General features: G+C 34.1%; 1 protein-coding gene and 1 non-coding gene across 2 annotated transcripts; one reads left to right on the top strand and one right to left on the bottom strand.

The window, feature by feature from the left end:
• Window positions 1-6,612: 6,612 nt before the first annotated feature.
• Window positions 6,613-6,719, bottom strand: LOC149526508 (small nucleolar RNA R71). The gene has a single exon (XR_016351927.1). It is a non-coding gene; the product is annotated as a small nucleolar RNA R71 (small nucleolar RNA).
• A 122-nt stretch (window positions 6,720-6,841) lies between these two features.
• Window positions 6,842-8,808, top strand: LOC110426584 (uncharacterized). Its single transcript, XM_021441825.2, has 2 exons — window positions 6,842-7,773; window positions 8,772-8,808. Exons 1-2 carry the CDS (start codon window positions 6,848-6,850, stop codon window positions 8,806-8,808), a joined length of 963 nt encoding a protein of 320 aa, XP_021297500.1. The 5' UTR covers window positions 6,842-6,847.
• The last annotated feature ends 3,255 nt before the right edge of the window (window positions 8,809-12,063 follow it).

Here is a 12,063-nt window from a genome sequence, read left to right as displayed (position 1 = left end):
ACATGAGATAGCCATGAGAGGCTTGATATACATGTGATATGACTTTCATGTGATGTTCCGACTACTAGAGTATGTCATGGAGAACAGTTTAAATGATTTGGTTGGCTTCAAGGGTAAGCCTCACAACATGTGATGATAATGATGACCTTGGGGACGATGATACAACCTCGTATTTGGTGAACCTAGGGATGACTATATTCCCTTATATTTGTAGATGTACTCAAAGATTATAAGGGCATACTGAGAGTGCGATATAGTTATTATATGTTTCATCTATATGTGCATATAATTGATTTTGATTATCTGCACTACTCACTAAGTATTATAGTACGCACCCATTTATGTACCGTGTGTAGATAAATAAACCATGAAGGAGCATGACAAATATCATTTGCAGATAGACCAATTTCAGCATTTGGTAAGTCCTCTATTTTTTTAACTCTGTTGAGTCAATCGAAGCCTTCCATTATGGATAATGTGTGCATGCACTGAGTGACATATTATATTATGTATTAAGGGTTAATGTGTATGAACCCATTTAGATGGCCAACATATGGCCTTATTAAAATTTGTGTGGAAATTAAGCTAAGGAAATTGTATTTGACTCAAATTTATTGTGAATATCGATGGTTGAATCCCTTGGCCTATGTATGTTTGAATATGAACTCTGAGGCTTGTTTAGGTCAAGTGGGCATGCCTGTTGGGCTTGTGTGGCAGTCATGGCCCTCGAGTTTAGGTCTTGACACTTCTCTTTCCTTTTTTTGTACAAAGTTGCCTTTTTTTTTTCTCTTTGAAAGCTGCCACAAAAAATCTCTTTCTCAACCCTTAAAAGGGGCTATTTAAGCCACTCCATGTAGCTATCCAATTTGAAAAACTAAAGGGTGTACAAATTTTGTCAACTTGTATGCCAGAGCTATGACACTAGGAGCACGACACTGCAATACCCTAGCTACTACCTTGGGTGCTTGCTGGCTACTGTGATGGCGCTGCAGTGCTGAGAGCATAGCGCTTTCATGCTTTGTTCCTTCATGCTGCCGAATGTAGAACTACTGCAGTCTAGCTACTTTCAATGCAGTTTTGATCATATTCCAATTAAAACTGGGAAAACTAGTAAACATGAAAGTTGTAGCCTATGCTCTTAGCTTTCTAATAGTTGAAGAATCATGTTGACCAGACTTTAGTAGCTTCATTAATATCTAAAATACCATAGCTTCTACAATTCCTTGCCATTTGGTCCCTTCACTTTTGAGGACCTTAAAAACATAGGAACTAAATCAGCCATAGTTAAAAATAAGAATTCTTACCATACAAAATGAATTAAAATAACTTGAAGTAAACTAGCTCAATCATGCATTAACTAATTAAAGAAAAACAAAAAAAACTGCTTAAAACTTTGCCTAAACTCAAAAACTTAGCCATTTTATCACTCAAAATATGGAAAGATAACTCTAAACAATAGAGTTATCACCCCCTAAAGTTAATATTTTGCTAGTCCTTGAGCCAAACATAAAATAAAAGGAAATAACATAAACGAAGAAAACATCTAACTAGAAGTAGTTTGCACCAAGTTAAAGATCACGTTTAAATTCTTTAAAAGTCATCTCATTTTCTCGACTCAAAGCAAAGCATAAATATTATTCATGTTCAAATGTTAGCTCACATGCAAGCCCATTCTCGAATGAATTCCTATGTGTGTGTGCAATCTCTTACAATAAACAATCATGCACTTCAGATAATTTTATGCTCATGCAAAATTCAAATTAGTCTGAAGTTTTATATGTTTGCTTTTTGTTTATCTCTCCACTAATGTACACTAACACTTAATTAAATATCCTTAGGACTTTATTCAGCTTGTAACGTATGGCTAGCGTAAAGGGCAGATATGGGGTATTATGTGACTTAATTTACCCTAAGCACATAGTCAATCTAGGACCTATTTAGAACTTTATTTTCGTTCACCCGGTGCACTCCCTTTACATCAACTTTTTCATTTGTTCAACATTTCATTCTTTTTCTTATTTTTCTTCCCTTTTTTTCTTTTTCTGAATTTTCACATCCTCAAACTTATTTCTTTTATTGGGTAGTGAGATAAATATAATCATGTTTTTGAACTGTTAATCACTTTTCATCTTTACTACTTTTCTTTTAACTAAGTCATTATATTTCCTAAATTAACTTACACACTTAAGAGTAAAAGATGCAAAAATTGGAACTTTTAATGAAAGGATCTATGCTAAAAGTGAAGTGTTTAAACAAAGAAAATGTTGCATTAGGCTCAATAGGGTATTCTAGGGATAAATATAAAGTAAGGTGGCGCGAAAGGCTCAATTGGTCCAAGGATGGCCTAAGCCATTTCCTTAACTAAGAATAGTCTAGGATTTCAGCTCAAGAGAAACTCAAACAAATTCTACATAAATCTTCCATACATATACACAATAATCCAATGTAAAAGATATAGTGCTCAAATTGTGGAAAATCTCATCCTACAATGATGCCTATCATGGGAGTTCAACATAATACTCAAATAATATTTATATCTACTCAGAGAAAAGGATAACAAGAAAATTGAAATTCATCATTGGATAGGTAAATCAAATAAATTGGCTCAACTCTAGTTGAAAATCTTAAAATGTGGAGAAAATGAAATGATGAACAACTTAACTAAACTTAAAGTCTAAAAACATAACCGTTGATGGAAGAAAACAAAGCCTAAAAACTAAAAGTTCCCCCCCCCCCCCCCCCCCCCCCTCCCAAACTTAGAATTAACATTGTCCTTAATATTAAAAAGTAAAGAAGAAAAATCAAGAATAGTCCCCTGGATAGCAGAGATCGTCTCATTTTCCTTTTTATCCTTATTATATCCAAAGTTGCTGGGAAGATCCATTAAGGTGACAAAAATATATATAAGAAAAAGAATAAAAACAAATTAATTGGAAAATATATAAAAAATTAACTTCAAATAAAAAGAGTAAGAGTTTCAAAAACTTGGGTTGCTTCCCAAGAAGTGCTCTTGTCTGGTCATTAGCTTGATTATGGCTATCACATCCTATTTTTGGAGGGATCATGACCGACGCATGGACCGAGATGAGCATAACTCGTTAAGCCCAAGCAAACCTCTTATCATAGCATCATCAAATATTCATATAACATCCATTAACATATGGTATGCAATCATAATACTCACATTCAAAAAACTCATTATACAATTAAGGAACTTCTCAACTTAATTGTGTAAGCTGAAGCATTTGGTATACATACATATATATATATATATATATATATGAAAAGAGCTACTATCATGGTACACATTAACATTTGCTATCAACAACACCTTGGGTGTCCATGTAAGCTTTCAAGCCATAATCATAATCTCATACATAACATTATCAATGTAAAATGCCTAACATTGACAACATTAAGATAAATGTGTTCATAGTCTGCAAACACAAACACAAAGTAAAAGATAGATTCATCAACAGAATATGACTGACCCTTTAGGAATCAACTGGCTACAAGACACCTACCAAAATATGAAGACTAGACATTGGCTGTTATTAGATGCTATCACTAATCTAAAACAAAATAAATAGGAAAAATAATATGTGAGTCACAAAAACTCCATGAGTGGATATGGGAAGGGGAGAAGCCAGGGGATAAGAGTAGTTTGTAACCATGCATCTGTAAAGTCATGCCATTCATAACTTTGTAATCATAAAGTTCATGATACATGTCATTTAAACTTGTTTAACTACCTTTCATTGGAAAACAAACTCATATAAACCTTTGGAGACCTTTTACCTTTAAAATTCTCATCAAATGTTCTCAAACAACCTTTCTTGTACCAAATCTATCTATACATTCTTAAATGTATTGATACTTTCAAGCATCTATTGATATATTGGTAAAATGTATTATACATTTCACATAGAAAGCCTCCTTAAGCATTCTGTTTATAATGTATCGATATTTAACCCATATGTATCGATACTTTCAACCTAGAACCAAAATTTCTGGGCAAAATCCCCCTTTTTACCTTTCCTTAAATTCCCCTACCTCTTGGGACTCTCTTTAAGGTTCAGTCTTCTGCACTAATCAATTTTCATATCATCATAGAGTACAAATCATGAAAAATGCTCAAAAAACATTAGTATAAAACATGCCATAAACATAATAATTATGATCATTCCATTAACGTTAAACTCCTACTTTCTGATGGTATGTCCCTGATAACTCTATTATATAGAGTTATTTTGACTCATTTTGGGAGCTTAAGTAGCTAGATCTTTGAGATTTTATGTTCGAATTTTAGCATTATAGGTGTTTTTTTAGTTTAAGTTTGATTATTTGTTAAGTGATTAATTTAAGTTATTTAGTTAAATTTTAGGTTATTTTATTTAAATTACTTTAAGAGTAGTTATTGCTAATTTCTCCTATGCTTTTGTAGGAAATTGATGAAAAAGACTCATTTGATGAAAATCAGTGCAAGTATGGTGATAGTTCATTCGTATATGTTTCAATATTTTGACCATATCTCTTTCTAAAAAACTCCAAATGAGGTGATTCTTGACCAATCAAATTATAAAAAGAAGGGAAACAATTTTTATGTTCACCAATTGGCCCAGTTATGATTGGATCATGGTCAAAATATTTGTCAATTCGACCACTGCAGCAGGATGTAAAGACTGAACATGATGCAGTATTTGGAGCAAATCTCAATCCGAAGTCCAATTGATGCGATTTTTATCCACTGGAAAGTTAAGAGACAGGAATAAAACTTTTATGTTTACTACTTTGCCCAGTTCTTAACATATCAGGGTGAAACTCATGTTTGAAGTTGATAGACTGCCACAGCGCTGGGAGAACAAGGCTGCAGCGTTGATGAAAGGAAGCACACATACAAAATTCCAGAGAGCTCAGGCTGCAGCGCTGGAGAAGTAGCGCCGCAGCGCTGCGCGACTTCCTCAAATAAATGGACATTAACGGAATTTGCAAAATTAGGTTATTTGGAGCCTATTTAAGGAGACTTTTCAGAGATTTTTGAGGCAGCAAGAGAGGCAAAGGAGGCAGCAAGAAACTATTCTGGAGATTTGGAGCCAAGAACAAAGCAAGGAAACAAGAGAATTGGAGAGAGAATCAAGATCATAAATCTCTAATTATTAGTTTTCTCTCTCTTACCTTTGTGTTTTTCTTATTTTCTTTGACTTGGATTCATGGCTAAATTTCTTTGGATATTGTCTTATTAGATATTATGAACTAATTTATTTTTCTAGATTGCAATTGAACTCACATGTAATCTAGATTTTAATCACTTTCTTGCTTATTTTCAATGGGATTTGAATTGTTTATTCCAATTTGTTCTTAATGCTTTTAATTGCATGGCCACACAATTAAATTGATCTAGAAACCTAAACAAACTTGGAAAAGGGAGTTAGTGTAGACTAAAATTGGGATAGCATATGATCATATTAAGTGATTTGCCTATAGGATAGGGATATACCTATAGGCCATATGTAGCCAAATTAGAGCCTGAACTTAATGAGTTTGTTTTAATTTCAATTCACATAGGGATATATGTGTTTTGGTTAAAATAGATATTTTATAAGATGAGTTGGAGACCCTTATAAATAATTTAGGACTCTAGGTTAGCAATTCAAACCATTGAGATAAGTTAAGGAAGAGAGGTAAGATTTAGATGAAGTGTGAGGGATATTGTAATCCTGGCTTGTTTGATTTGATATTTATTTGAGTATTTATTATTTTGATTTTTCTATATTAATTCTGCTATAACTTAGTTTGATTTGATATTATTTGATATTGTTTGGATAAGATTAATTTGCAATAATTTTAGTACTTAGTAAACTTTTAGACAATTCCCTGTGGGATCATACTCTATTTGCTAATATACTTCTATTGATACGTATACTTGCGTAGTAGATTTTTAACTGACAAGTTTGGCGCCGTTGCCGGGAATTGTTTCTAGAATTTATACTAATACTAATACCAAGCAATTTAGTCTTACTTCAAATTTATTCTTGTTTTATATTTATAGATTTTGTTTGTTCGCCGATCTCTTTGGTCATTGCATGCAAAGAAGAAACAACTTGAATCTTGTTCCTTTTGATCCTGACATAGAAAGAACTTTTAGAAGACATCGAAGGGAGAATTTACAAGTTGCAACTTTAAATCAGACAATGGCTGAGGATAACAATAATAATGGCAATAATGCCATTAATTTGGTTCCCGAAGCAAATAGAGCACTACGGGATTATGCTGTTCCTCTTGTGCAAGGTTTGCACCAAAGCAGTAGGAGACCTTCCATCAATGCGAATAATTTCGAAATTAAGCCAGCTTACATTCAAATGATTCAGTCTTCAGTCCAGTTTAGTGGATTACCTAGTGATGATCCTAATTCTTATCTGGTGAATTTCCTAGAGATTTGTGACTTCAAGTACAATGGAGTAACTGATGATGCTATTAGATTGAGACTGTTTCCCTTTTCTCTGAGAGATAAAGCAAAAAGTTGGCTTAATTCATTGCCTAAGGGTCTATCACTACATGGGAGGACTTGGCACAAAAGTTTCTAGCAATTTTTTTCCACCTGCCAAGACTGCAAAGATGAGGAACGATATCACCTCATTCATACAATTTGATGGTGAGTCCTTGTATGAAGCCTGGGAGAGGTTTAAAGAACTACTGAGAAGATGTCCACATCATGGGATTCCTGATTGGTTGCAAGTTCAGACATTCTACAATGGGCTGGTTGGTCAATAAAAACCATAATTGATGTTGCTGCTGGTGGGGCATTAATGAGTAAGAATGCTGTAGATGCCTACAATTGTTGGAAGAGATGGCCTCCAATAATTATCAATGGCCTTCAGAAAGGTCCGGCTCGAGAAAAGCTGTTGGAGCTTATGAAATTGATGCACTCGGCACCTTAACTACTCAAGTAGCTGCGTTGTCCAAAAAGCTTGATACACTGGGAGTTCATGCAGTTCAAAATTCATTAGTTGTTTGTGAGATGTGTGGAGATAGTCATTCATATGATCAATGTCCATATAATTCCGAATCAGTCCAGTTCGTGGGGAATTTCAACAGGCAGCAAAATAACCCATACTCCAATACTTATAATCCTGGTTGGAGAAACCACCCCAACTTTTCATGGAGTAACAATGCAGGGCCTTCCAATCCAAAACCCATCATGCCTCCTGGTTTTCATCAACAAGCTAGACCACAAATTTCAGAAAAGAAGTCCCAATTGGAAGAACTCCTTTTGCAATATATATCCAAGACTGATGCAATAATTCAAAGTCAAGGAGCCTCCTTGAGAAATCTTGAGACCCAAGTGGGACAGCTCGCCAATTCCATCAACAATAGACCTCAAGGTTCCTTACCCAGTGACACACAAATCAATCCTAAAGGTAAGGAACAATGCCAAGCAATCACTTTAAGGAGTGGAAAAGAGATTGAAGGGGTGAATCAAAAAGCAGTTGAATCTGAGATTGAACATGTTGATAAGGAAGGAATGTGTGAGAATGAAATTGAAATTCAACAAAAAGATGATGACAAGGCTGAAAATAAAGGAACCTCTCAAGTCATCCATCCTCCACCACCTTTTCCCCAAAGACTTCAAAAGCAAAAGCTTGAAAAGCAATTTCAGAAGTTCCTCAATGTCTTCAAGAAATTACACATAAATATTCCTTTTGCTGAAGCTTTGGAACAAATGCCCGATTATGTCAAGTTCTTGAAGACATCCTCTCCAAAAGAGAAAGCTAGGTGAGTTTGAAAATGTCTTCCTTACAGAAGAGTGTAGTGCAATTCTCCAAAATAAACTGCCACCCAAACTCAAAGATCCAGGTAGTTTCACAATCCCTTGCACAATTGGTAATTTATTTTTTACAAAAGCTTTGAGTGATTTAGGTGCAAGTATCAATTTAATGCCTTGGTCAATTTTTGAGAAACTTGGTTTGGGGGAATGCAAACCCACTTCTGTTCTTTGCATTGGCTGATCGTTCTTATGTATACCCGAGGGAATTATGAAGATGTCTTGTCAAGGTAGATAAATTTATTTTTCCAGTTGATTTTTTAATTCTTGACATGGAAGAAGATAGGCAAATTCCAATCATCCGTGGAGGCCATTCTTAGCTACGCAGGCGCATTCATTGATGTGAGGGAAGGCAAAGATAAGTTTTAAAGTTGGAGAAGAGGTAGTAGTTAATATTTCAATGCAAGTAAACACCCTAGCTCTACAAATTATTGCGATAGAGTGGAGTTAATTGATGAAGGCAAAGGTGAACTTATTTCTCCACCTACAAGTGAGCAGGCACAACCTTTGAGTTTAGCCACCACCTCCACCCATGAGACCCAAGCAGTCACCAAAGGAGCATCCTCCAGCACATCTAATTGCCCTTTCGAGATTGGACAACAGTAATGATGCTTTCTCGATCATACTTCAAGCTTTCCATGGAAACACAAAGAAAGATGGTGGGGTCCTTTCAAAGTAGTAAAAGCATATCCTTGTGGAATAATAGAGATTGATAGTGAAGATACGGGCACATTCATGGTTAATGGGTTGAGCCTTAGACCATATTTCGAGGATGAAGAACTGCAAAAGGGGGTGCTATAGTCAAGCTAGTGACTATAAAGAAGCGCTTCTTGGGAGGCAACCCAAGATATTTTTTTTTCTAAGTTTAGTTGTTATTTTAGTTAGTTCTTGTTTTTTCTATTTAAATAAGTAGTTTTAATCTCTCCCTAGCTTGTTTGCTGTGATGCAGATTGGGAAAGCATAAAGATGAGGAGAAAGAAGATTAGAGCTTTCAAGAAACTACCACCATTGAAGAGGAAGTTTCTTTTTCTTATTCTTTTTAACTTTTCACATTGAGAACAATGTGCAATTTAAGTTTGGGGGAAGGTTTATTGTTATTAGTTTTTGTGATAGTTTATGTTAATTTATTTTCGTTATCTTTTCAACTAGATTTACTTGTGCCAGCTTCATTTAATTTACCTATCCAATGATGAGAAATCAGTTATATTCCTATCTTGATTCTTCAAAACACGTGAATATTGTTTGAGTGTTATGTAAATTCTCATGCTAAGCTTTGCCATTAGGTTGAAATTTCTACATTTTGAGCACTATGTCTTTTCTTAGATTTATTGTATATATTTAGAAAAGGTTTATGTGAATGCAAATTTTTGAATTATATATTAAGTTCTAGAATTTGTTGATTCTCTCTCGAGGTGAAATCCTAGGCTATACTTAGTTAAGGAAATGATTTTGGCCATTGTTGGACCGATTGAGCCTTTTGTAGCCTTCCTTTACATAAATTATCCTCAGTTTCCCCCTTTGAGCCTAATGACATCTTTCTTTGTTTGAACACTTAATTTTTAGCTAGACCCTTATAATAATATTTGCAATAATTCTTACATCCCTCATTCCTAAGTGCATAAGTCAATTATAATGTGTTATGAGCCACATAGTGAAAGAGGTAGTCAAGACAAAAAAAAAAAAAAACGATGAAAAGTTCAAAAATATGATTGTACTCATCTCATTGCCCAATAAAAGAATAAGTTTGGGGTATGAAATTGAGAAAAGAAAAAGGGAAAGAAAGAAGAAGTGTTGAACAAAAGAAAAACTTTGATGGAGAAGGGGTATACTAAGTGAAGGAAAATAAAGCTCTGAATGGCATCCAGATTGATTATGTGCTTAGGGTGATTTGAGCTATACATTATCCCATATCCAACCTTAACCCTAGCCATACATTACAAGCTAATTAAAGTCCTATTGATCTTTAACATAGTGTTAGCCTACATTAGTGGAGAGAGGGATGAAAAGCAAACTTATGGAGTTAATTATTAATTTGAATTTTGCATGAATATAAATTTATCCAGATTGTACAATATTCTAAGTGAAGAGATGACACACACACACGGAATTTAACTTAATGATGAGTTTGCATTTGAATTGAGACATGAACTTGAATAATATTTATGTGTTGCCTAGAGTTATGAATATGGATTAACTATTGAGGATATTAAAAGTAATTAATGAAATGGTGCAATTGAAGTCTAATTAAATGTTTTCATGTTTACGTTATTGCATGTTGTTTTATGTTTTGCTCGAGGACTAGCAAAATCTTAAGTTTGGGGGTGTGATAACTCTATTATATAGAGTTATTTTGACTCATTTTGGGAGCTTAAGTAGCTAGATCTTTGAGATTTTATGTTCGAATTTTAGCATTATAGGTGTTTTTTTTAGTTTAAGTTTGATTATTTGTTAAGTGATTAATTTAAGTTATTTTAGTTAAATTTTAGGTTATTTTATTTTAAATTACTTTAAGAGTAGTTATTGCTAATTTCTCCTATGGCTTTTGTAGGAAATTGATGAAAAAGACTCATTTGATGAAAATCAGTGCAAGTATGGTGATAGCTTCATTCGTATATGTTTCAATATTTTGACCATATCTCTTTCTAAAAAACTCCAAATGAGGTGATTCTTTGACCAATCAAAATTAAAGAAGAAGGGAAACAATTTTTATGTTCACCAATTGGCCCAGTTATGATGGATCATGGTCAAAATATTTGTCAATTCGGACCACTGCAGCAGGATGTAAAGACTGAACATGATGCAGTATTTGGAGCAAATCTTTCAATCCAGAAGTCCAATTGATGCGATTTTAATCCACTGGAAAGTAAGAGAACAGGGATAAAACTTTATGTTTACTACTTTGCCCAGTTCTTAACATATCAGGGTGAAACTCATGTTTGAAGTTGATAGACTGCCACAGCGCTGGGAGAACAAGGCTGCAGCGTTGAGGAAGAAAGCACACATACAAAATTCCAGAGAGCTCAGCGCTGCAGCGCTGGAGAAGTAGCGCCGCAGCGCTGCGCGACTTCCCTCAAAAAATAAAGGACATTAACGGAATTCACAAAATAGTTATTTGGAGCCTATTTAAGGAGACTTTTTCAGAGATTTTTGAGGCAGTAAGAGAGGCAGCAAGGGAGGCAGCAAGAAACTTTTCTGGAGATTTGGAACCAAGAACAAAGCAAGGAAACAAGAGAATTGGAGAGAGAATCAAGATCATAAATCTCTAATTATAGTTTTTTCTCTTACCTTGTGTTTTTTCTTATTTTCTTTGACTTGGATTCATGGCTAAATTTCTTTGGATATTGTCTTTATTAGATATTATGAACTAATTTATTTTTCTAGGATTGCAATGAACTCACATGTAATCAGATTTTAATCACTTTCTTGCTTATTTTCAATGGGATTTGAATTGTTTATTCCAATTTGTTCTTAATGCTTTAATTGCATGGCCATCAATTAAATTGATCTAGAAACCTAAACAAACTTGGGAAAGGGAGTTTAGTGTAGACTAAAATTGGGATAGCAATAGATCATATAAGTGATTTGCCTATAGGATAGGGATATACCTATAGGCCATATGTAGCCAAATTAGAGCCTGAACTTAATGAGTTTGTTTTAATTTCAATTCACATAGGGATATGTGTTTTGGTTAAAATAGATATTTTTATAAGATGAGTAGGAGACCCTTATAAATAATAGGACTCTAGGTTAGCAATTCAAACCATTGAGATAAGTTAAGGAAGAGAGGTAAGATTTAGATGAAGTGTGAGGGATATTGTAATCCTAGGCTTGTTGATTTGATATTATTTGAGTATTTTTATTATTTTGATTTTTTAATTTAATTCTGCTATAACTTAGTTTGATTTGATATTATTTTGAATTGTTTGGATAAGATAATTTGGCAATAATTTTAGTACTTAGTAAACTTTTAGATCAATTCCCTGTGGGATCGATACTCTACTTGCTAATATACTGCTATTCGATACGTAAACTTGCGTAGTAGAATTTTAACTGACAGTCCCCCATTAGCCTTAAATCGGCAATGTACAGTCCCGTTGCACCTTGGACATTTATGATGTGTCATATGAGTGAATTCGTCACTTCCACCTCGTGAGAGTGGAATCAATCGCACTCTTTGAGTTCTTATACTTATAGCATGTGGCATGTGGAATGTCCTTCACATACATGTTTACTCATCTCCT

Source organism: Theobroma umbraticum, unplaced genomic scaffold (genome assembly GCF_002168275.2).
Source record: "Theobroma umbraticum cultivar Fairchild unplaced genomic scaffold, ASM216827v3 scaffold_89.0, whole genome shotgun sequence".
Taxonomy (NCBI): domain Eukaryota; kingdom Viridiplantae; phylum Streptophyta; class Magnoliopsida; order Malvales; family Malvaceae; genus Theobroma; species Theobroma umbraticum.
This window is presented reverse-complemented; position numbering and strand designations above follow the sequence as displayed.